Source organism: Hypanus sabinus, unplaced genomic scaffold (genome assembly GCF_030144855.1).
Source record: "Hypanus sabinus isolate sHypSab1 unplaced genomic scaffold, sHypSab1.hap1 scaffold_606, whole genome shotgun sequence".
Lineage (NCBI taxonomy): Eukaryota > Metazoa > Chordata > Chondrichthyes > Myliobatiformes > Dasyatidae > Hypanus > Hypanus sabinus.
Genome location: NW_026781462.1, coordinates 105,491 through 132,219, shown reverse-complemented (window position 1 = coordinate 132,219; position 26,729 = coordinate 105,491). Strand labels below are relative to the sequence as shown.

Sequence of the window (26,729 nt, the reverse complement as noted above, 5' to 3'; positions counted from 1 at the left end):
AATCTGAACGGGATGGGGTGGAGTGAGGTAGGGGAGGAACATGGGAACCAATATCCTCCTAATCCTCGTGCTACTTACCACTCTCTTTATTCCATTTCCTCCCCATCTCTCATTTCTCTCTCTCTCTCTCTCTCTCTCTCTCTCTCTCTCTCTCAATTTTTCTCCTCCCATCCTTCTTTGCAATTAGCTGCTGCACTCTCTGTCCCATCGCTGCCTCTAATATCCCTGCTTGCCCTCACAACTCGCCCCGTTCGACTCACACCTCAGCAGTCACTTATCTTTCTCTCTCTCTGGGTTGCAGCTCCAGGAGAAGTTCGGGGATCCAGATCCTCAGATCGAGCTTGTGCAGGTCACGTCAGAGCCTGCAGAGAAATGAGGAAGCGACCCATCAATGAATGCGACCTCTGCCGTTGCCGCTCCTTGATGCATTGCATGCACTTCCTTTCTTTAGCCTGCCTTAAGCCACAGCATGTTAATCCTAGCTGAGCCTAAAGATGTTGCTATATTCTGCTGATTACCCAGCGTGCTGTAGCCTGCAAGTTTTCAGCTGGCCACATTGTGAAGTGCAGTCCCATTGAGTAGTTAGAGCAGAAGTCGAGAACTGAATGTGACCACACAGACCCGGATGCTTCCAGGAGGAGTAGATCACCCTAATGATTTTAATCACAGAACATCCTGGGCATGATCCATGTAAACACCGAAACCCCTCCTTACAAGAGTGGGTCAGTGTGATATGTCACACACCTTCCACATTGCATAGATCCCTGTAAACACCAACACCCCTCACTACGGGACAGGGTCAGTGTGATACATCACACACATTCCACATTGCATAGATCCCTGTAAACACCAACACCCTTCACTACAGGACAGGGTCAGTGTGATACATCACACACCTTCCACATTGCATAGATCCCTGTAAACACCAACACCCCTCACTACAGGACAGGGTCAGTGTGAGACATCACACACATTCCACATTGCATAGATCTCTGTAACCACCAACACCCCTCACTAAAGGACAGGGTCAGTGTGAGACGTCACACACATTCCACATTGCATAGATCTCTGTAAACACCAACACCCCTCACTATAGGACCGGGTCAGTGTGAGACGTCACACACCTTCCATAGAGAATGGTCCCTATACACATCAACACCTCTCAATACTGGACTCAGCGTGAGACGTCACACACCTTCCACAGTGTATGGACAATGTAAACAGTGCCAACCCTCACTAACTTGGCTGTGTCTGTGTGAGATGACACACACCTTCCACAGTGTCTGGTCCCTGTAAACATTAACACCCCTCACTGCAGCACTGGATCAACGTGAGACACACATCTGGGATTACAATAGAATTAGAAAACTAGCTGATACCGGGCGTCATTGCTTTAATTGATCACCAATTTTGCTGTTAACTGTTTGACTGAACTGAAATTATGTGTGAAATAATGAATAGCTTTTTTGATAAAATGCTGACCAGTGAAATTGTCATGGACTGTGGATATAATGAGGAATGTCTTGGTATCTACGGATGTCTGAGGAAAGAAACCAGTCCACCCTTGCACAGGAATCTATGTACAGTCGCACACCACAGAGCACTCCTGCACCCATCCACCCAATCACATCGACACCCCTGCACATATCCACCCACTCACCACCACACCTTTACACATCTGTGTCTGATGCAGTCCCATTCTTCATCGCTCCATTTGACACACTTTTTCTCCAGCTCTCAGTCTGACACACTCTCATTCTCCATCTCTCTCTCTGATAAACTCTCTCCAGCTCTCCCACTGACAAACTCCCATTCTCCCACTGACATGCTTTCATTCTCCATCTCTCTGACGCACTCTCATTTTCCATCTCTCCCACTGAGGCTCTCCTCTACTCCATCTCTCCCTCTGACATGCTCTCATCATCTTCCTGCCCTTCGGACACATTCTTGGTCTCCATCCCTCTCACACTGAGCATGTAAAGTCGATCTCTACACACAAACTGAGAGAGCAAGAGAGGGGCACGGCCTCGGAGAACAGAGTGTAAAGACTGTATAACGTGTCAGATGGTGACAGGAGCTCTGGCTACATTGGTTTGAAGGCCTGAATAACAAAATGATCTTTGTAATTTCTGAATATTATTTGGTACTGAAGCTGATGATTTGAATTGCTATTGCTTGTGCGTGCTCATTAAAATGGAACTGGCTGAACACAAGAACATTTTATTTCATCTATAATTCCAGATAAATGTAGAGAACTGAACATTGGTAGCCTCTGAGCTGGACAGAAACAATGGGTTGAGTTAGGGTAGGAGTCTGTGTGCACAGATCAGTTGGGTGGGTGGTGCAAGTCCCTTAATAGACAAAGGGGAGTTTGCAACATATATCCTGACTGATGGGAATTTTGTGGGGAGCAGGAAGTGGAGAGAGGAACTAGAACCTTACACATTCTGGCTCCTTTTTGTTCAACAAAGAGAAGCTATAGCACAATACAGGCCCTTCGGCTCACAAAGCTGTGTCAAATATGTCCCTCCCTTAGAAATTACTCGGCTTACCCATAGCCCTCTATTTTTTCTAAGCTCCATTTACTTATCCATAAGTCTCTTAAAAGACCCTAACGTATCTGACTCCACCATCATTGCCGGCAGCACATTCCACACACTCACACAACTCTCTGCGTAAAAAAAAGAACGCTGACATCTCCCTTCTTGTAAGCACATTTCTTGCTCTCCTCAGGGGTACCGATTCCTGCTTTATCCATTTCTTGGGGAGAGTATACCTGCACACTGTCAGCCTTCCTCCATCTCTCCCATTCCCTCTCTCTTCCTCCAACTCTCTTTTTATCCCTCCCACATTCCCCTCTCAAACGTTCACTCTATCCTTCCCTCTCCATCTCGGTCTCATTTTTTTCTCTCTCTCTTCATGCCTCCCATTCACTTTATCTCAGATTACCCCTAATTAATTTTTCTCTCTCACACTGCATCTCAGTCCCATTCTTTCATTCTATCCCTCATTCAAGAGCCAGTTCCATTCCAACCTCCAGTGTTGTCTCTGTGAAGTTAACATACTTCATCTTCCTTCACTCAGACCGTGCTAATTTCTCACTCTCCACATCTCCCTCTCAAACTCCTGCCTTCTACATTTTCCTCTCCACCAAAGTCATGCTTTATTTTCCAAATGGCTTTATTCTCTTTCCTTCAGTCTCCCACGTCCCTTCTCTGCTTTACAATTCAAAACTCTTCGTCAGCCCCTGATGTGTAAACTTTCTTTTCACAGCGATGCAAGTGCTGCTCTATGTACTGAGTATCCCTGCCTGACTCATCCCAGATGCAGTGAGACCCAAAGACCCACAGATCCCTTCCACCTCATACCCCTACCTGCATCCTATTCACCCCATTTCTATATGTCCTCACTCTCGATAAAATGTCCCATGTTGTCTCTTCACTCAACTCTGCATGACCGTCATCACCCTGACATGGATCGCATGCCAATGAATCCCCTCTAAACTGTTAAAACATCCTTCCTTGAAGCAGATGACCAAGGCTGCACACAGAACTCCAGCTGATGTCTGATCCATGTTTCACGAAGTTATAAATGGCCACGTAAAAGATTCCATGGAATCATAGAACATCACAACACACGAAGAGGCCCTTCAGCCCTTCTTGGCTGAGCCGAACTATTTGTCTGCCTAGTCCCACTGACCAGCACCTGGACCATATCCCTCCATACCCCTCTCATCGACGTACCTCTCGAACTTTCTCTTAAATGTTAAAAGTGAGCCTGCATTTACAACTTCATCTGTTAGCTCATTCCACCCTCCTACCACTCTGTGTGAAGAAGAACCCCCATGTTCCCTTTAAACTTTTCCCCCTTCAGCCTTAACCCATGTCCTCTGTGCTTTTTCTCCACGAGCCTCAATGGGAAAAGCCTGCTTGCATTCACTCTAACTATACCCATCATACTTTTCTATACCTCTATCAAATCTCCCCTCATTCCTCTACACTCCAGGGAATAAAGTCCTAACCTATTCAAACTTTCTCTGTAACTCAGTTTCTCCCGTCCCGGCAGCAGCTTTGTAAACCTTCTCTGCACTCTTTCAACCTTATTAATATCTTTCCTGTAATTAGGTGACCAAAACTGCACACAATACTCCAAATTTGGTCTCACCAATATCTTATACAACCTCATCATTACATTCCAACTCTTATACTCAATACTTTGATTTAAAAAGGACATTGTACCAAAAGCTCTCTTTACAGCCCTATCTACTTGTGATGCCACTTTTAGTGAAGTATGTATCTGCATTCCCAGATCCCTCTGTTCTACTGCACTCGTCAGTGTCCTACCATTTACCTTGTATGTTCTACCTTGGTTTGTCCTTCCAAAGTGCAATACCTCACGCTTGGCTGCATTAAACTCCATCTGCCATTTGTCAGCCCTTTTTCCCAGCTGGTCCAATTCCCTTTGCAAGCTTTAAAATCCTTCCTCTCTGTCTACTACACCTCCAATCTCTGTATCATCATCCAATTTGCCACATTATCATCGAGATCATTGATATAGATGACAAATAACAATGGACTCAGCACTGATCCCTGTGGCACACCACTAGTCACAGGCCTCCACTCAGTGAGGCAATCATCAACTACCACTCTCTGGCTTCTCCCATTCAGCCAATATCTAATCCAATTTACTAACTCAACATGTATACTAGCGACTGAATCTACCTAACTAACCTCCCATGCTAGACCTTGTCAAAGGCCTTACTGAAGTCCATTTAGACAACATCCACGGCATTGCCTTCATCCACTTTCCTGGTAAAATCCACAAAAAAAATAATAGATTTGTTAAACATGACCTACCACGAATAGAGCCATGTTGACTTTTCCTAATAAGTCCCTGTCTATCCAAATACTTGTAGATCTTATCTCTTAGTAGTCTTTTAAAATACTTGTAGAAATTATCTCTTCGTAGTCCTTTAAAATAGGGAAAGGAAGAAGAAGACAGTACTAATAGGGGACTCGATAGTTAGGGGTATTCAGATAGGCGACTCTGTAAACGCAGCCAGGGGACACGGATGGTACTTTGCATCCCTGGTGCAAGGGGCCGGGATGATTCTAATCGCGTCCAAGATTTTTCAAGTTTCAAGAACATTGGGACCTCTTTTTGGCCAGGTGTGACCTGTACAAAAAGGATGGGTTGCACTTGAATCCTAAGTGGATCCATATCCTGTCGGGGATATTTTCTAAGGCTGCTGCGGAGACTTTAAACTTGAATGGTTGGGGGTGGGGTGGGAATCAAATTGAAGAGACACAGAGAGAGGAGGTTAGTTCACAAATAGAGAAAGCTTGTAGACCGTGTGTGAAAGGGGATAGGCAGGTGATAGAGAAGGGGAGCGCTGAGACCGAAGATGTAGAGGAGGTAAAAGAAGATAGTAAAGTTGTTTGCACCAATAGGGATAAACAAACACTAAGAGGTGGAAGATTTCGTAAATGCAATTATTTACAATGCTAGGAACTTTGTAAGAAGGGTGGATGAGCTTAGAACATAGATTGATACCTGGATATACAGTGACCAGAATATGGCCCTGAGGGCCGAAGAGGCGATGGCCAGTCTGAGTGGTGTGAAGTGGTTTAAGGTGCTGGATCTGAGGAGTGGATGTTGCCAGATCCCGATGAGTGGGGCCGACAAAGAGAAGACGGCCGTTATAAATTCCCTAGGAGTCTTCCAGTCCGAAAAGATGCCACAGGGCATATCTGGAGCCCTTGCAAACTTCCTGCGGGGCAGGTGGAAGACCATCGGGGATGTGGAGGCGTTTGGAGTTTTGGTGTATGTGGATGATCTCTTGGTATTTGGATTTGCTTCGGGAGAATATGATGTGAGGCTGAGGACGTCAGGAGCGGCTGAGAACTACAGAGTTAAAGTGTTTTCTGGACACGTGCCAGGGCTGGCGAAGGTCGCAGCTCCTGAGTGACTGTCTCTACGGTATCAAGTTTGAAATGAAGTCGGAGAGACTGGAGAAAGTGATCTGGAACCATTCGGAAGACTTACAAGTTGGAGAGAACGAAGAAAGTTGTCTGACTGAAGGCAACAGCAAACTGAGAACCTGGAGAGGGGAGTTTGCTGAGGTGAAGAAATTACAGACAAATCTCGGAAGAGGGAAGCGGAAGCTTGAAGGGAACCTGAAGATGACCATCGACAGTTCAAATGAAGTGCAAAACCTGAAAGCTGATCTGGAAGAAGTCACGAGGAAGAAAAAACTGGAGAGAAGTGCTGTGAATACTGAACTGAGGCTGACCAATCTTTCACTGCTGCTTTTCAGGTCGGGGTGGAAAAAGCTGTTGGAGTAACTGCGTCCCAGACTGAGATGGCCGGGATGCGTGACTCAGAACTGCTGAGCCTGTGGCGAGAGTTGCAGGGGCCAGAGAGGAAGCTGATATCTCAATTGCAGGAGGCTGAAGAGATTGCAGGAGCAGTGCAGGCCACGTTTTTCCTTTTGGAGAAGTTCAAACAGCAGCTACCGATCGCAGAAATGAGGAAGAATACAGATTCGATGGATGATGTGCTGGATGTGTGGTACATGCTGCCTTTTGCTGACTTTCCCTCGATTGAGGAAGAGACCTTTGGCCCTTCTCCCACTGAGTCAAGTGTAGCGGGGAAGGTAGCTGTGTGCAGTGGGGGGTATGAGTGAGAGGGTGAGAGAGGAGTTGGTAGAGGGCCCAAGGTATCCCCAGTTGTGTCCTAGCCTGAAGGGTTTGGATGAGGGGGTAGGGAGGTCTCGGAAGGGTTAGGGAACTCCCAGATAGTTGGCCTATGTAGCGCCTGAGGAACAGGGCGTGAGGTTTACTGTGTGGGGAGGAGATGTCACTGCTTGTGCTTGGGTTACAGTGTGCTGGCAGGAAAGGTGGCGAGTTATTTAATAGTCATGAGGACATGACTTTTATTTGGCGGGGGGAGAGTGTAACGGGGATTTCTTCTTTTTTCTTTGTTACTGTGTCTGTAATCAAAATGTCTTCTTTGTTTTGTTGAAAGCAGGAATGCTTCTTTGTTGCGAGAGAGTGCTGAAACTTGTTTGGGTTAAAATTTACTGATAACGAGAAGTGTACTCCTTTGTAAACCAAATGGGATTAATGTTGTTTTTTTCTTCTGAGTCTGTAAGCTATTGTTGACGGGCTTTTGTGCAGATCCGCGCGAGGGGTGAGAGAGAGAGGACGCGAAGCTGTAAGCTGGACGAGGAACGGGCCCCGAGCGGGGTCCGAGGCCAGGAATTACTCCGAGGAGAGGAGATGAAGCTAGATGTGCTTGGTTGACCACTTCGGATGGTCCTGAGCTGCGAGTCGAGGAGTTCGGAGGGGATCGAATGGTGGCCAGAAGACTTCAGTAATTGAGCTTCAACGGTTGTGCACGAAGTGGTTTGGAGTTTGATAAGTTTGGCGCCTGTTCTTTTTTTTCTTCATATATACTGTATCGTTATTAATCAATTAGTTATGTATCGTTATTAATCAATTAGTTATAGTAACCTTTATAAATTGTACTCATTTAATCGCATATGGTGTACTATCTGGTTTTGGGCGAGGCGGGGACATCACACAGCATCCACACCAGCTGATTACCCAGTTTGGCGGGGCCGAAGGCTGCTCCCCCCTGACGGGAACGAGCTGAGCGAGCCTGAGGCGACCCAGGGGGTTACACACGGTATTTTCTTCTCAATATGCAAGGCTACACACTTCCCTGCACGGAATTCCACCTGCTTCATTTACACCCATTCCTCTGATCGTCGGTCCTTTTATAGCCTCTCTGCTTCCTCAAAACTACCTGGCCCTCCAGCTAACTTGATGTATTCGGCAAACTTTGCAATAGAGCTATCGATTCTGCCATCCAAGTCCTGTGGAGCATCACTAGTCACCGGCAGCCAACCAGAAAACGTCCCCTTTATTACTGTCCTTTGCGTCCTGCCAATCAGCCGCTGTTTTACCTTTCCTGTAATATCATGGGCTCATAACTTGTTAACCAGCCTCATGACTGACACGTTGTCAAAGGTCTTCTGAAAGTCCAGGTGCACATTATCAACCGATTCTCCTTTGTCTATCTTGCTTATTATCACGCCAATGAATTGAAGGAATTTCAACACACTTTTTCAGGCAAGATTTTCCTTTGAGGCAAACTTTCTTCAGGCCGATTTTATCATGTGCCTCCAAGTGCCCTGAAAAACACACCCGCAACAACCGACTCCAATATCTCCACAACCTGTGAGGTCAAACTAACTGTCCTAAAATTTCCATTCTTCTCTCTCCCTTCTTGAATAGCAGAGTGGCATTTCCAAATTTGCAGTCTTCTGCAACCATACGAGACTGCACAGACTCTTAAAATATCATTACTAATACCTCCACAATCTGTTCAGCCACCTCTTCCAGAACTCTGGGATGTACACCATCTGGTCCAGGTGATCTATTTACCTTCACACCATTCTGTTTCCCAGGATCCTTCTCTTGAGTAACGGCAACTTCACTCACAATCTGACCACTGACATCTGGACTTCCAGCATCCTGCTGGTTGTTTCCACAATGAAGACATATGAAATAATTATTCAGTTCACCCGCTATCTCCTTGTTCGCTATTCCTACGCACCCCACCCTCCCCTGGCATCGTTTTCCTCTGGCCTGATGTCCACTCTTGCCTCTCTTTAACACTTTATGAATCTGAAGAAACATTTGGTGCCATCTTTAATGTAATTAGTTAGCTTCATATTCCATCTTTTCTTTCTTAATTAGTTTTTTAGTTGCCTCTTGATTGTTTCGAAAAAGCTTCTCAATAATCTAACTTCCCACCAATTTTTGCACTGTTTTCTGCTCTCCCTTTGGCTTTTAGTTGGCATGGCCTTCTCATTCGCTGTGGTTGTATGATGTTGTCGTTCGAATAGCTCATCCTTTTTGGAATGTATATAGCCTGTCTCTTCCGAATTGTTTCCCGTAATTACAGCTATAGATGCTTTGCCATCCTCCCTGCCAGTGTTTTTTCCCTATCAGATTTGGCCAGTTCCTCTCTCATGCCTCTGCAATTGTCCTTATTCCACGGTTATACTGATACATCTCACTTTGGCTTCTGCTTCTCAAATTTCAGGGTGAATTCCATTATAGTAAGGTCACTTGTCCCTCAGGGTTCTTTTACCTTAAGTGCTGTAATTTGGTTCATTGCACCATACCAAATCCAGAAATGCTGATGCCCAGTTGGACACAACCAGGAGGTCGTTGACCAGTGGAGTGACTCAGGAATCTGTTCAGACCCTTACTCTTGGTGATTTTTAGAAATTATCTATATGGTGAAGTGGAGGGATAGGTAGTAAGTTTGCTGATGACAAAGGTTGGGGGCATAGCACGGAGGGCTCCGGGACATTGATAGGATGCAAAACTGGGCTGAGAAGTGGCAGGCGGAGTGGTGAAGTGTGATGGTTCATTTTGGTAAGTCAAACACGATGACAGAATATAGTACTAATGGTAACACTCTTGGCTGTGTGGAGGATCAGAAGGATCATGGGGTCCGAGTCCATGGGAAGCTCAAAGCAGCTGTGCAGGTTGACTTTGTGGTTAAGAAGGCATACAGTGTATTGGCCTTCATCAATCATGGGATTGAGTTTAGGAGCCGAGAGGTAATGTTGCAGCTATATAGGACCCTGGTCAGACCACACGAGTACTGTGCTCAGTTCTAGTTGCCTCACTACAGGGAGGATGTAGAAACCATAGAAAGTGCCGAGGAGATTTACAAGGATGTTGCCTGGAGTGGGGAGCATGCCTTGTGAAAACAGGTTGAGGGAACTTGGCCTTTTCTCATTGGAGAGACGGAGGATGAGAGGTAACCTAATGGAGGTGTATAAGATGATGAGAGGCATTGATCATGCAGATAATCAGAGGCTTTTTCCCAGGGCATGAAATGGCTGCCACAAGATAGCACAGGTTTAAGATGCTTGGAAGTATGTACAGAGGAGATGTCAGGGGTAATTTTTTTTTTTAAACACAGTGAGTGCATAGTGCATGCTGGCAACGGTGGTGGAGGTGGATACAATAGGGTCTTTTAGGAGACTCCTGGATAGGTACATGGAGCTTGGAAAAATAGAGGGCTATGGGTAACCCTAGTAATTTCTTGGGTAGGAACATGTTCGGCACAACTTTGTGGATCAAAGGGCTTGTATTGTGCTGTAAGTTTTCAATGTTTCTACCTTAACCCTTTAGAAGCAGGAAAAATAACCCATAATGTGGAAATGAGGCATGAATAAGGGGGTTAACTACCAATATCATTCCTCCTCAGCCCAGAGATTTGAAGGATGAGGAAATTGTCAGATAGAACTGCAGTCAACTCGACTTCTTCGGTCTACAGAGAATTCAAGGGGAACATCTTCACCCACGGAGTGGTGACTGTTTGAAACCCATTACCACAGGGAGAGCGAGAGATGAACAACAGGGGAGGATTGAAACAAACTGTCATGGAATAGAATCACTGGCAGGGCACAGCTGGCCTGAGTTGACTCTCTACTGTACACTGTTATAACTTCTCTACTGTACACTAGGTGTGCTACACATTCACTAAGTACCAGAGACAGAGTTTAAAATTGAACTGATTTATTTTTCCCAGATCCAGAATGTAAACTCTAGTCCCATTAAAGGTGAATATCCAGAAGAAACTCCTCCCAGTCACCCAGTGACCAGTGTGAAGAACTGGATGTGGTGAGCAGCAGCAATAATTGCAGAGTTCAGCACCGATAGTCACTCTTGAAATTGCATTCAGCAATGGTGACGGACAAATCTCCAGCATGAAGCTTACTGAAACTTTCTCCCCAGTGTGAACCCAGTAGTGTGTCACAAGGTTAGGTTACTGAGTGAATCCCTTCCCACATTCACAGCAGGTGAACGGCCTGTACCCAGCCTGAACTCAATCATGCACATTTGATTGAGAAGGCTGAGAGAAACTCCTCCCAGTGTCTGAGCAGGTGAACAGCCTCTACCACTGGTGTGAACTTGCTGGTGTCTCTGTAGTCAAGATGACCATATGAATTCTTTCCCACATTCACAGCAGGTGAACAGTCTCTCCCGTGTGAACTCGCTGATGACTTAGTAGGTGGGATGACCGAGTGAATCTCCTCCCGCAGTCTGAGCAGGTGAACGGCCTCTCTCCAGTGTGAACTGACTGGTGTACCAGTAGTTCAGATGACCGAGTGAATCTCTTCCCACACTCTGAGCAGGTGAACGGCCTCTCCCCAGTGTGAACTCTCTGATGTACCTTCAGTTGGGATGAGCAAGTGAATCCCTTCCCGCAGTCTGAGCAGGTGAACGGCCTCTCTCCAGTGTGAACTCGCTGGTGTACCAGTAGGTCCGATGACCAAGTGAATCCCTTCCCACTGTCCGAGCAGCTGAACAGCTTCTCTCCAGTGTGAACTCGCTGATGTTCCTTCAGTTTAGATGAGCAAGTGAATCCCTTCCCACAGTCTGAGCAGATGAACGGCCGCTCCCCGGTGTGAACTCGCCGGTGTGCCATTAGGGTGGATGAACGAGTGAATCTCTTCCCGCAGACTGAGCAGGTGAACGGCTTCTAACCAGTGTGAACTCACTGGTGTTCCTTCAGTTTAGATGAGTATTTGAATCCCTTCCCACAGTCCGAGCAGGTGAATGGCCTCTCCCCAGTGCGAACTCGCTGATGAGCCATTAGATCAGATGACCGAGTGAATCCTTCCCCACAAATTCAGCAGTTGACCAGCCTCTGCCCAGTGTGAACAGCTGGGAAGAGTGACTGAATCCCTTCTCACCCACAGAACAGATGAATGGCCTTGCCCAGTGTGAACCCGCTGATGTTCCTTCAGTTGAGATGACCGAGTGAATCCCTTCCCACAGTCTGAGAATATGAACGGACTCTCTCTTGTGTAAAATAACGGGTGTGCCATCGGCCAGATGAGCAAATGAATCCCTCCACACAGTCTGAGCAGGAAGGAAGGTTGAATGAATCCCTTGCTCCTCGTCTTAAATATCTGGATACAGACAGCAAACCTGACGTGATCTGTTTGAGATTCCCGTAGACAAATTCCTTGTCATTTTTAACCTGTAAAAAAATTTACAAAATCCATCAATGGGTGAAGTACAACATTTCAGATGAGATCACCGATTTGTCAAGGTGTGATCTGGCATCACACTGTTACAGTGAAGTTCAACCCAAGTTGGAGAGAGAAGTCATCTTCTAACTGGGCACAGAGCTGGTATCTGGAATGACCAGCAAACTCTCTGATGCTTTTCCTGTCTCAGCGAGAATGGGGCATTTCTGCCATCTCCAATCTGTGACCTGGCTCAGTCTGACTCTCTCCATTGATATTATTCCCTGTTCCCACTGAGCTGCATGGGTACCCGACCCCACAGTAACTGAAACACTCTCACACAAACATCTGGCAGTGCATTCCACGCACCCATCACCCTCTGTGTAAAAAAAATTACCCCTGACAGCCCCGCAGCATCCATTTCCAAGCACCTTAAAACTATGCCCCTCATGTTAGCCATTTTAAACCTGGGAAATAGCCTCTGACTATCCATGCAATCAATGCCCCTCATCATCTTTTAATCTGAAATATGCTCTGAACATAAACAAGGGAACCATACATTGCTTTCAGGTTTTGTTCAAAGTATACAAAATTATTTGTGTACAGATAGGGTAAACGTGAGCAGCATTTTCCACTGAGGTTGGGTGCGGTGATGTAAGTGGTGAAGGTAAAAATTTAATGGGAGCGTTTGGAAATAGACTTCACTGAAATGGTTGTGTGAGACTGGAATGAGATGTCAGCACAATCGGTGAATATGAGCTCGTTTTCAGCATTTAAAAGAAGTTTGGATGGGAGCCTGGATGGTAGGGGTATGGAGAGTGATTGTCCCGGTGCAGATAGTTGCATTTGACAGCTTAAATGTTTTTTCAGCATTGACTAGATGGGCCAAATAGCCTGTTTCCGTACTGAACTTCTCCACATTTCTGTGACAGAGAAGCTGGCCAAACTTGTTTGGAAGGCAAAAGGTAGGAGTGACAACGGAGCAGCAATGGCTGGAGTGTCTGGGAGCAATTTGGGAGCTGAGTGATCGATACATCCCAAAGAAGTGAAAGCATTGGAAAGGCAGGAGGACGCAACCATGGCTGAAATGAGAAGCCAAAGCCAACATAAAAGCAAAACAAAGGGCAAACGAAAGAGCAAAAACTATTGGGAAGCTTTTAGAAACCAACTGAAGACAAGTTAGGAAATTCAGATGAGTTCAGTGCGTGGAATCATGATATTTTAGTCATTAATGAGTCTTGGCAGCACCCAACAGTCTGAGGCATTTAGAGGAACAAATTATCCGGGGCCTCAATACCTCTTGAAAACCAAGGTTTCCTGCCCCAGTCACCTTTCAACTTTTATTTTGTAAGGCACGTACAAACTCTACACCCTCAAAGTTACACTTCTGAAGGCCTCCCACTTACCAAGTACTCCTTGGCCAGAAAACAGCAAAATTTGTTCCTCTAATCTGGAAATTTGTTCCTCTAAATCCCTCAGACTGTTGGGTGCAACCAAGTCCCAATAATGGCTACAATATCATAATTCCCTGTCCTCAGCTCATCTGGCTTTCCTACGATGCTTCTTGAATTGTGATAAATGCAGCTCAGCACATTCATACCATGCTTGACCATTTGATTGCTGACTCTTATCTGAGGTCTGAACAATATCTGACTGGTGTCAAGAAAACAACCTTTCCCTGATTGTCACAAAATCAAAGGAGCTGATTGTGGATTACAGAAGGAATGGAAAAAGGCTAGCCCCTATTGACATCAATGGATCTGGGGTTGAGAGGGTGAACAGCTTTAAGTTCCTGAGTACAAACATCAACAAGGATCTCACATGGTCTGTTCATACCGGCTGTGTTGTGAAAAGCGCACAGGAGCCCCTTTTACACCTCAGATGGTTGAAGAAGTTTGTTATGGGCCCCAAATCCTAAGTGCTTTCTACAGGGAGACAATTGAGAGCATCCTGACTGACTGCATCACTGCCTGATATGTGAACTGTACTTCCTTCAATCTCAGGAACCTGCAGAGAGTGATGCAGACAGCCCAGTGCATCTGTAGATGTGAACTTCCCATGAGTCAGGGCATTTACAGTGACAGGTGTTTAAAAGGGGCCCAAAGGATATTGGGGACCCAATTTATCACAACCACAAACTGTTCCTGCATAATGTGCATCGTCATTATTATGTACTGAGGTATTCATTTTAACAGCTAGCAAATCACTGTCAATAAGAACTTTGATCTCCTCTGGGTTTGTTATGAATGTACCACAGCTCTGAGGGGCCGAAGGGGCGGGAGCAGCCCCTTCCTTCCGGAGAATCGCAAGATTGCTATTAATTAGGGTCTCGGACCCAGGAAGTGAGAGACAATGCAACGGTTTTGGCCATTGTTCTCAGAGGCACCTGTGTGACGTGCATGTCCCTGCTACGTGACAGCTACCATGGATATGGACACCCTCGGGCAATGTGGGGGTGGGGATTGCATCACCCTACTTTGATGGACATCTACAACTCTGCAAGTCAAGATAAAAGGGGACTGCAGGAGGCAGTACCCCAGCGACGCACCAGAAGGACACCCTCGCTCAAGGCTCCCGTAATAGCTGGAAGTTACTCAACGCCATGTGCGCTCCTAACTCCTTTGCCTGGAGAGCGGGCGGCTGATAATACCGAGAAGGACTTTGAACTAACAACGGGGAAACCACGTTCCCCTGATTTTACGGAGTGACTTCATAAAGACCCGGGCAAGTTTTTTTTCGTTTTCCACCGATCCCTCTAAAACATGTGAAACCCCGAAAGGCTAAAGTCTGCAGACTTCTGAGTGACTTTTATATTTGCAACAGACAATATATTATCCCCTAGACAACAGTCTAGATTACTTTTTAATGATGATTATTACTACACCCACGCTTTAGATTGAGTATTGATGACGTGCATTATCTGAATGTTTGTATTAACCTTAATTTTGTGCCGCTTTATAAATAAAAACGTTTGAAAATAGTGACATCAGACTTCAACGGACCTCTCTATCTTTGCTGGTAAGTTATCCAGTAACGGGATACGTAACAGGTTCGACTGAGTTCATCTGCTCTCTCACACTCTATAGCAGGCCTGTAATGGGTAATGAAGCGTTTTCTCACCAAAGCTCTTGCATATTGTCCATAAGTGGATTGTTTGCTAAATTACAGTTTAAAAAGTCGGAGTTCCAAATATCACTCCACTTCTTCCCTCTTGTAAATTCTCCAGCAACTTTTGCATCACCACAATACACACAGGGAACACCAGTTTCTAAAATGGACATAAATATTTCCCGTGAACCCTCCTGAGGAATTAAGGATATATATATATTAAAAAAAATTGAACCTATGTAACCTCTGGCTAAAAGAATATTAGGGACTGAATAGGAATTTTTGAACTGAAGTAAACTCTGTGTTTAGTGGTTTGCTAAGACAGGCTCATTACCAGTTCTCTGTGGCATGCAGAGAGACTCACTGAGAGCTGATAATATTATGCATTGTATCCACGTTAGCTGATAACATTATACATTGTACCCTCGTTTGAGTCAAGGAAGGAGGACTGGCTGAAAAGGACAGGAATGAACATCTGTCTGTAATTAAGTCAGGGCCTTGCAAAGGGAATAACTGATAAGGTCTGGACAGTATATCCATCTGTAATTAAAACCTTCATTTAGCGAACTCTCTTATCTACGTAATTAAGTTTTGCGCCAACAGACCTGGTGGGCATACCAGTTCAAATAACATCTTGCAAAAGTAATGTTTAGGGCTTACTATGTATAAATGTCTGGGTTCATGTATAAATACACGGCTGTAACCTGACTAAGTCAGTCCACTTGCCAGATGGTGGCAGTGCTTACGTGCCTTCCCTTCGACGTGCGTCTCAAACTCTTGCAGGAGAATGCGCAATAAACCATGGTGACGATAAGAACCTAGTCTCCCAAGTTTTATTCAGATTCAACTTTAACATTTGGCATCATGAACAGGATCCGAATATAGGGAGTGCCAAGCAGAGAGGCTGAGTAAGTGGCTGGACCACTCTGGGGAATGTGGAGATCGACCGGGCAGCTAATAGGTATTTTACCTTTCGTCGCTCTCCATTAGTTCCTGGTACGGACCCTCGCCCAAGGTGATCACATACCTTGAAGGGATTGGGAAAGAATCTGTTGGGAGATGCTTCTAAGGGAGGCTAAATATTACTAAGTGGGCAGGAGGCAGACGTGCCAGGTAAATTAATTAAATGAGCATGAAGTGCCAGCCGGGTAAATTAATTAAATGAGCATGAAGTGCCAGCCGGGTAAATTTATTAAATGAGCATGAAGTGCCAGCCGGGTAAATTTATTAAGTGGACAGGAGGTGCCAGCCGGGTAAATTTATCTGTTTGTTACTTAAGCAGGAGGCTTTGTGCCGGGTAAATTACTTAGAGAACATGGGTCAGTTGCAGTCGATTGATACGAGTGGGCCAGGAGCAGCCCTACACAATGTGTGAGAGTTTTCCAGACAAGGAAAAAGATTGCACCATTGAATAAGAAATTGGGGAACAAAATCTGGCCACTGGGGGGGAACCTGGGATATTACCTCATGAGAACAAGCAGTAAATTTGATATGGAATAAGAACAGTGGAAAGAAGTGGAAATTGTTGGAAAGGGAATGGAAGGATAAGGCAGATGCAGAGGTGAATGGTACATTATTAGCAAGTTGGAGGAATAATGCATGTGACAAAGGGTAGAGGTACGTACAGCAGGAGGAACGCCAAAGGTTTGGAGACGCTAAAAGCAGAGCGTGAATGGGTGGATAGACGCAGAAAACAAGAGCAGGGAAAACAACATAAGCAAAGCGAGCCCAGCCTAGATAGGACAGAATGGCAGGAATGTCAGTCTGAAGTTCGAACTGATAGGGAAACAAGAGATCCTGAACCCATGTCTGGCATACTTACCCTGTTTGATGACAGTGACTGAGGTGTGGGCACCCACCGTACACCCCGCCCCAACACCCTACCAGGAGCCGAGTGCACCCGGTGCTCCCGAACCCCAATCCTCCCAGTACTCAGATACGGTGGCTGCTCGGGTAAAACAGTGGCGGCAGGGAAGGGGGAGGTCCCTATACCCTGAGATTCAGAAAGGGAATACCGATAACTATTCCGAGACGGGGAGGGAAGGATCCAATAGAACCCCAGAGTTAATGGCTCCACAAAGACATTGGCTCAATGGAAGAAGCCAGAGAGTGGTAGTGGAGGATTGCTACTCTGAGTGGAGGTCTGTGACTAGTGGTGTGCCACAGGGATCAGTGCTGGGTCCATTGTTATTTGTTATTTGATACATAATTCCCTAAAAGTGGCGTCACAAGCTGTAAAGAGAGCTTTTGGTACATTGGCCTTTATAAATCAAAGTATTGAGTATAAGAGTTGGAATGTAATGGTGAGGTTGTATAAGACATTGGTGAGACAGAATTTGGAGTATTCAGTGCAGTTTTGGTCACCTAATTACAGGAGGTGTATTAATAAGATTGAAATAGTGCACAGAAGGTTTGCAAGGATGTTTCCGGGACTTGAGAAACCAAGTTATTGTGAAAGGTTGAATAGGTTAGGAGTTTATTCCCTGGAGCATACTGGAATTAGGGGTGATTTGATAGAAGTGTATAAAATTATGATGGGTATAGATAGAGTGAATGCTGGCAGGCTTTTTCCACTGAGGCCAGGCGGGAAAAAAAAACTAGAGGTCATGGATTAAGGGTGAAGGGGGAAAAAGTTTAAAGGGAACATCAATGGGGGTCTTCTACAGGCAGGGAGTGGGGCGAGTGTGGAATGAGCTGCCAGATGAAGTGGTGAATGTGGGCTCACTTTTGACATTTAAGAGAAACTTGGACAGGTACATGGATGAGAGGGGTACGGAGGGATATGGCCCAGGTGCAGGTCAGTGTGACTAAAATGGTTCGGCACTGCCAAGAAGGGCTAAAAGGCCTGTTTCTGTGCTGTAATGTTCTATGGTTCTGAAGGCAATTGCCCACCCGAATGCTGCCCAGTCCACCAGCTGGAGGAGGGACTGTCCTCAGTGATTCCTGTGTATGCACCCTGGAAGCCGCAAGAAATGATAATGATCATGAAGCAGGTCCCAGGTAGAAAAGAAAAACCAGCAGAGTTTGCTCAGTGTGTCCGCAGTACTATCCAAATGTTTAATGTGACTCTGCAAGATTTATTCGGACTCTGATGGGTGACTCTTTCAGCTGATGAGGGGCGGAAATGGAAGGCAGAATTGAGATACAAACCTATCAGGAGTTACAGGCAGGAAACCATAATGAGAATGAACAGACAGACTGGATTATTCAAGCCTTGGAAAGGGCTCTCTAGCAACCTGTAAACATCACTGAAGTTCTTGAATGCAAACCTAAGCCTGGGGAATCGGGAATAGACTATTGGGAGTGATTTGTGGCCTGCTACGGCACTTTCGCAGGAGACCGAGTCTTTAATGATGGGAATCTGTTCCCCAGTTTAACACCTTACTGCTCCAATGCTTACAAACTGAGATAGCCAACGTGATTAAAACAAATAATATGGATTGGCCTGACAATGATCGAAATCGAATGCGGTGAGCTTTGACATATTATTGGGACCTGACATTGTGTGCTGTATCTGGGGATAAGAAATGGGAACAAACACCTACCAAGGGACAGGTGGGGACAACAACCTGTTTAGAAATTGACAATCAAAGATGCTTCCTACCATGAGTACCACCCCTCAGGAAGAGCCCAATGTAATATTGCAAGTTGCTGGAATTCCTGTTCCGTTTAAGATTGATATGGGGGCAACCACAACCACTCTCAATCAGGAAATAGTATCAGAAAAGGGATTTCAGCTATCAGACGCGACAATCACTCTGTTTGGGTTTGAATGAATGGATTGTACGTATCCACTTACCCAGCCACTGCAGTTGGAATTCCCGGGGAACCAGTGTGAGGTTTCAGTTACAGTCACCACCAGTCGGGGGTGTAGTTTTGCAGAGAGAGACTTGCTCTGTCCATTGGAAGTTGAGATTCTATGCATGGACAAGGGTATCACCCTGGGACTATCGAACAGCTTCCCCAGTTTCTGAACTCCCAGTGGTGGCACTTAATCTGGATTCCAATGTGTTTGAACCCCTTCTGCCCCCGGCTGGCTCTCATGTGACTCTGTGCTGTGACCCTCCGGGGTGCTCAACTGAGCAAAGCCAGTGTTATGCTCCCCTCGAGGGACAGAATTTCCCAGTCACGGTGATTGGGGAGGTTAAAGGAAATGAGGGCAGTGTATTTCTGGCCGAAGTTCCAGATTTCCTTTGGTGACACACAGGACTGGTTGTTCCCCACGCCACCTTTAGGGTTTGCCTTGGGTTCAAACCAAAGACCCTAGGGTTCCTTGCCTACATTTTGATGTAACAAGCCTCCAGCAACGAGGGAGACTGGCAAAACTTGGTCGTGGGACAACTCCAATACTGGAAGGAGTCTGAGGTGAAGACGGGATATCTGGTAAGACACTCTATTAATATTGACCGAACCCTAGACATTTTACCCCGTCTCTGGGCAACCTCAGGCCATGAAGTTGGCCGCACCAACTGCCCCGTCTGGATCACGGTGATAGATTCTCCCATCCATACCTCAATACGCCCTCTACCCTGAGGCAACGTTTTGTGAGGATGGAAGCTCTTTTGTGGATCCAGCCGGGAAACAATATTTTGACTATGCGATAGTGACGGACAGTGAAATAACTGAGCAGGCTTCTTTTGAAGCAGCTGACTCCACCCAGAAGGCTGAGCTGTTTGCTCGGACTCCTGCCTGTATCCTAGCAACAGACTAAAGTGTGAACGTTCACACAGACTCCCGTTATGCATTTGGAATTGTACATGACTTCGGGAACATGGGGATTCCTGACTTCCTCTGGCTACCCCATTAGTAATGTTACCTTTGTAAACAACTTACTCACCGCTCTACAGCTACCTCGAGATTTGACTATTATTAAATGTGCGGCCCACACCCGCCAGTCAGACTGGGTCACTAAACGCAATCCTTTAGCAGATTACACAGCGAAAATTGCTGCACAATCCTCAATAGTTGTAGTCCTCTCAGGTTCCCGTCAAGCAATCCTCCGTGACTCAAGCAGAACGGGTTTGCCAGACATGTGGGAGGTACGTATTTTTCAGGGGGACGCCTCTGAGGAGGAGTGCAAGCTGTGGTCCCAGATGGGGTGCCAGAAAGACCCCGAACAAGGATTTTGGATCACGCCAGTGGGACAGGTTTGTGTTCCTGCACAGTTCTTACCAATATTGGTTGATTATATACAGAAGTGTACACACCTGGGAAAGGAGGGAATGGTTGGTAACGTGTAACCAGCACACCGGGTATGACTCCCTTGACAGGTGGACCTTTATCGTGTCTGCAAGTTGATTTTATTCAATTGCATAGAGTACATTGCAATAGATACTGCTTAGTTATTATACATGTGTTTAGTAGATGGATTGAAGCTATTCCTACTACAAATAATACTGTTATGACTATTGTGAAGGTATTATTACAGGAAATAATTCCCAGGTACAGCCTGCCAGAGATGCTGAGCTCTGACAATGGCCCACACTTTGTGGTGAAAGTGAACAAAGAGGTATGTAACAAACCAGCTATCAGGCAATAATTCTACCGTACACCACCCACGGGTTGCTGCCATTGTGGAAAGAGCCAATGGCACTCTGAAGATTAAATTGGCCAAAGTAACGGTGGAGACTGACCTCACTTGGTTGAAGGACCTACCGTAAGCCCTATTCCACATGAAGGTTACCCGACGGGGGAAAACAGGGTCATCACCAGCTGAAGTGATGTAGGGACGGTCCATGAGGACACCCTGGGGACCACCTTGTGTCCATTGCTCCCAGAAATTCTACCAGCAAAATTCAAAATTCATACCCTTGGGGAAGAGATGGGAAATAACCAATATTCTCCAAGCATTACATACACAAGTACAACAGGTTTACAAGGAAGAGGATTTTCACTCCTCCGCACAGAGGAGTGATTATCCCACCACAGAACCGGGGAATATTGTCCTGATCAAGAACTGGGATTGTGGGAAACTCAGATCTCGGTGGAGAGGAGCATATCAGGTGTTACTGACCACTCCCACGGCTGCAAAGCTGAAGGGGCAATTTCGTTGGATACATTGAACAGACGACAAACGTGTTACTGAAGGAACTGAGTAGAAGGACTTGCTCAGACTAAAGGAAAATGTATTTTCTGATAGTGGTGTTCATGCTTGTGTCTTTGACAGGGCTCACCCCAGCATCCGGGAGCCCTCATGTTAACACCTTTGTGTCTCTCGGTCACACCGATGCCAAACAGGTAGATCTAGGGGCCTGCTGGGATTGTGCTGAAATTCCGCAGCATAGTAAAACTATGATTCCAATGTCAGTAATCCCGCTCAACCAGAGTGAGGAACTCTCAGCCTGGGCTTTCTCAAACAACACCCGGGAAAGTGAGGTGAGGAAATGTGGTATTATCAGAGATGACTGTGGCTGTCAGTGTTTTGACGGATGGTATCTCAGGCTCCCACCAAATGCAACTTCCTAGACTGGGAAACATGCATCCTGGCCATACTCACAGGTGCCCGGCAGCAGAGAGGAACAACTGAGCGATTCTGGATGATCACTTTTCTCTCCTATGGGGTAGCCAGGAATTCACCAAAGATAATCAATTTGGCTATAGCACTTGAGGACTGGCCACAATACTGCAGGGGCCCTGACAGAAACATAGGCCCAAGTAACAGAAATATCCACTGAAATGATTGCAATCTGGTAAACAATCCTACAGAATTATATGGCTTTAAATTTTATCCTAGCTGAGAAAGGGGGAACCTGTGCTAATATTGACACAGAATGCTGAACCTATATCCCTAATGAGTCTACTAACATTACTCCCTTTCCGAGCACACTGCCAAGGATATTGACAGCATCAAGAAAGTAGGGCAGGAACCAGGAACCACGGGTTCACTGAAGGTTCGAAATGGTGGTCTTTGACGGCCTGTTTGTTAATATGTGGGGCATGATATTGCATTATAGTTGTGCATATCATTGGTATAATTACTGTTGAACACTGTTTTTACTCACTGATGTCAATGCTGTACTCAGTTGCTCTCTCTGTAAATAACTACTGCTTTGTTGATCATTTAATGATCAAAAGGAGGGAGTGATAAAGTATGCAAAATGGTTAACACTTGGTTAACCAATAGCAGCCTGTTTTTCTGAAATAAACTGCTGATGAGCACCAGATGTGCTAAGCCAAGCTGAGCCATATTTCTTCTTGAAAGAAGCTAGCTCGAGTTCCAGGAAGCTCATCTCCTTGTGGACTCACGTGTAGAGATAGGACAGCTTCAGTCTGTTCTAAGGCATTATGACTATTTTGTAGTTTGTCCTTAGGGGCTGTCATGTAGTAAATAACTTTGGCTCCAGCCTGTCTTATGTGGTGGTTATCTGAACAGATATATCTGTGGTGTAAGGGGAATTGTTAGTCAGTTAGTGGATTGGGCGGGAACAGTCATAGACTCTTCCTGTTTGAGTGACTAACTGAGTAAGCCCCGGGTGCTTGGAATAAAGAGTTTGTGCTTATACGGTCTCTGAGTGACTTTGACAGAATGGGATAGCTTTTAAAGGGCTGGGCTGCTGCAAGCACATTACCAGACCTGGAGTGATTGCAACTTGGTCTGACAGAGGCATAACTGGTTCTTCTGGGCACATTCAGTCTCACTCCAACTATTCCCTACCTTCATTTTACAGGTATGTAATGTCTAAAGGACCAGTGTTTGAGTAAGCGAGACTCACCAAACTTTCTCCTGCCTGACTCACTGGAATCTCCGAGTCAGATGGGTTCTCTCCAGTTGATGCTCTCAATCCTCGGGCAGGTTCACTTTGTTGCTGTTCCCTCGTCTACAGTCGTGGTTTCCTTCCAGTTGGGGTTTTTCTTCCAATAAATCTCTCACCGCAGGTCTAACTTTAACATGAAACATAAAGAAGCACATTAATATTAAAAAGGAGAACCACACATTTCTGCTTAATGTTACTAAGAACAAAACTGACTGAAATTTAAATGTTGAAGGCAAATACAATTATCTCAGTGAACAAGCATTTGTTGTCCCTCACATGTCACAAAACGATATGGGATAAGAAGGAGCCATCATTCAGTCATGGTAAGACATAAGACACAGGAACAGAATTAGGTGATTCAATCCATCTGGTCTGCCCCACCACTCAACCATGGCTGATTTTTATTCCAACACCATATTCCTGCCTTCCTCCTCCAACCCGGAAGCTACTTAGCAATCATCAATATGTTAATCTCTGTCATAAATATACCCAAATGGCAGCCTCAACCAACCTCTGCGGCAGCAAATTCCACAGATCAGACATCTTTTGGCCACTTTTTTTTTCCTCATCTCAGTTTTAAAGGGAAGCATCTTTATTCTGAGACTGTGCTGTTAGATCGCAGACTCTCCGTCTAATGGAAACATCCTCTCCATGTCCACTGTATCCAGGTTTGTCAGCATTCGGTAGGTTTACTTAACCATACATCTCCCCCACCACCTCCACCGTCCCTCTGAACTCCATTGAGCACAGGTCCGGAACCACCAAATGCTCCTCACACATAAAGCCAATCTTTCCTGAGATTATTCTTGTAAATCTTGTCAGCAACAACGGTACTGAACACAAACAGGTACCAGGATAATTTACAGAGAAAAGTTGAGCTTTCTTTACTGCTCTACTATCACAGAATGACCCATTTCCATTTCCAGGTTAAAACAGGTCCATTTCAGGAAATATAAACCATTCCAGGGTGAATGTAATAAACAGAAACTGGAATTACCAGAAACACTCAGCAGGTAAGGAATAGCTGTGTTGAGAGGAACAAACTTTACAATTCAGGTTAATATATTTCATCAGAATGACTTCAAACATTTACAGTTTTTAGTGCAGATCTCCAGCAACTTGAGATTCTGCTTGATTTCTGCCGAGTGACAGACAGGTGACAGTGGGGGGGGGGGGGGGGGGGTGATTTCCAAACATAGTTCAACACCAAACTCAAGGGTCTATTTCTACTGTTGTAAACACGGAACTGCCCATTTACTCATCGCCTCTCCCTGTGAGGGATGGAATGGGAAATCATCCTCTCCTCAGATTAGCAGTCATTGCTTCCAAAGGAACTCCAGAAACAAACTGCTGATCCCAGACCAGAAATACTCACTCAACAACTCATAAGCCCAAGCAGCTCGATCCCCAGGTCCATTTTACCTGGATCAAGAACTGTGAATAGTGAAGTGAGTAGAAGATGAACTGATCTCCAAAAGTCAAAGTTAAAGATGAAACACCCTATTCAACATTTTAAGCAACATTTTTGTTTTGTGTAATTTTAGAGTGAAAAAAAAAATAAAGGAACAGCATGCAAAAGTTTGGGGACCCTAAGAGATTTAAGCTCTCAGATAACTTTTACCAAGGTCTCAGACCTTTATGAGATTGTTAGTGCTATGGCTTGTTCATAATCTTTGTCAGGAAAGTCCAGGTGATGAAAATTTCAAAGCTTTATAAATACCCTGACACCTCAAACCTTCTCCCAGCAATCAGCAGCCATGGGCTCCTCTAAGGAGCTGCCTAGCACTCTGAAAATTAAAATAATTGATGGCCACAAAGCAGGAGGAGGCTATAAGAAGATAGCAAAGCATTTTCATGTAGCCGCTTCCTCAGTTCGTAACATAATTAAGAAATGGCAGTTAACAGGAATGGCGGAAGTCGTCCAAGACATCTTTACCACAGAACTGCTCGTAGGATTGCTAGAAAGGCAAATCAAAACCCCCATTTGACTGCAAAAAACCTTAACGAAGATTACGGTCTGGCGTGGTAGTGCACTGTTCTACTGTGCAGCAATACCAGCACAAATATGACCTTCATGGAAGAGTCATCAGAAGAAAACCTTTCCTCCATCTTCACCACAAAATTCAGCATCAGAAGTTTGCAAAGGAACATCTAAACAAGCCTGATGCATTTTGGAAACAAGTCCTGTGGACTGAAGTTAAAATAGATCTTTTTGGCTGCAATGAGCAAAGGTGTGTTTGGAGAAAAGAGGGTGCAGAATTTCATGAAAAGAACACCTCTTCAACTGTTAAGCACGGGGATGGATCAGCCATGCTTTGGGCTTGTGTTGCAGCCAGTGGCACAGGAAACATTTCACTGGTAGAGGAAAGAATTAATTCAAATAAATACCACAAATTCTGGAAATAAACATCACATCATCTGTAAAAAAAGCTAAAGGTGAAAACGGGATGGTTTCAACAAAAGGATGATGATCCTAAACACACCTCAAAATTCACAATGGACTACCTCAATAGGTGGCAAGCTGAAGGTTTTGCCATGGCTCTCACATTCCCCCGATCTAAACATCATCGAAAAACTATGGATAGACCTCAGAAGAGCAGTGCATGCAAGACGGCTCAAGAATCTCACAGAACCAGAAGCCTTTTGCAAGGAAGAATGGGCAACACTCCCCAAACAAGAAATGAAAGGTTCTTAGCTGGCTACAGAAAGCATTTACAAGCTGTGATACTTGCCAAAGGGTTGTTACTAAGTACTGACCATGCAAGGTGCCCAAACTTTTGCTTCAGACCCTTTTCCTTTTTTGTTATTTTGAAACTGTAAAAGATGGAAAAGAAAAAGTAATTGAGCTTAAAATATTAAAAAAATGTGTCATCTTTAACTTTATGCCTTTTGGAACTCAGGTCATCTTTTATTCACTATATTGTTATTCACAACAACAGAAATTTTGACCAGCGATGACCAAACTTTTGCATGTCACTGTATGTGATTTTCCTGCTAAATGATACTTTAAAAAGTCAGATTTCCAAATATCACTCCCCACTTGCAAATTATCCAGCAACTATTGCGTCGCCACAATACACACAGGTATTGTGTATCGTACATAAATATTTCCCCTGAACCCCCACCCCACTCCAGGTGGCTGTCAGTGGTGAACTCGGTGATGGCAATGCCAAAGAATATGAAGGGAAGGGCAGTCGTCTGTCTCACTGGAGTCTGGCACATTTGTGATGTGAAAGCTACTTGCTGCCCAGGGCAAAGGTGTTTGATATCAGTACGTACCCAGACAGAATGGATCAAAGCATGTCCTCACCGGTAGAAAACGCCAGAACAAGAGCAGGCAGAACAAGCAACACACACAAAATGCTGGAGGAACTCAGCAGGCCAGGCAGCATCGATAGAAAAGAGTACTAATACTGAGTTCCTCCGGCATTTTGTGTGTGTTGCCTGGATTGGTGGCAGCTGCGGTTGGAGGTAGAACAAAGGTGACTGTCTCAACAGCTGATAGAAAGATTTTGTTCCCTTTCTCCGAGTTTCTGATCCCTGCATTTAGTTTTCTGGAGCTCGGCTCTGTCTGTGAGATCTATTTGCTCCCATTCCCTGATCAGCCGGAAGCTCCCCGGGGCCCGAGTACGGTTCGTGGGGCTGAGAGAGAGGAAAAAGACCTGGCCTGTGCCGAGTTTGTGAGTCACTGTGTTCAGTGTTCACAGAAATTGTCACTCAATTAAAGCCCACCCAGCACCCGCTCTTACCTCTGCCGGTCCTCTCGACATTTTGTGTACTGCGCGCATGCGGAGTTATCC

At 45.3% G+C, this 26,729-nt stretch overlaps 1 protein-coding gene across 3 annotated transcripts; it reads right to left on the bottom strand.

Annotated features, from left to right (window-relative positions):
• Positions 1-230: 230 nt before the first annotated feature.
• LOC132389584 (zinc finger protein 664-like) lies at positions 231-26,729 on the bottom strand. 3 transcript variants are annotated; one of them, XR_009510599.1, is made up of 4 exons: positions 26,679-26,729; positions 25,687-25,743; positions 22,888-23,056; positions 231-362 (listed from the first exon to the last, which is right to left on the bottom strand). XR_009510599.1 is itself a non-coding variant. In XM_059962065.1 (4 exons), the coding sequence occupies exon 4, from the start codon at positions 11,518-11,520 to the stop codon at positions 11,053-11,055; it is 468 nt and encodes a 155-aa protein (XP_059818048.1). In that variant the 5' UTR covers positions 11,521-12,078; positions 22,888-23,056; positions 25,687-25,743; positions 26,679-26,729; the 3' UTR covers positions 10,614-11,052. The 3 variants fall into 3 exon arrangements, 2 of the variants coding, with proteins under 2 accessions (XP_059818048.1, XP_059818049.1); XM_059962065.1 differs by lacking the exon at positions 231-362 and adding an exon at positions 10,614-12,078; XM_059962066.1 differs by lacking the exons at positions 231-362; positions 25,687-25,743 and adding an exon at positions 10,614-12,078.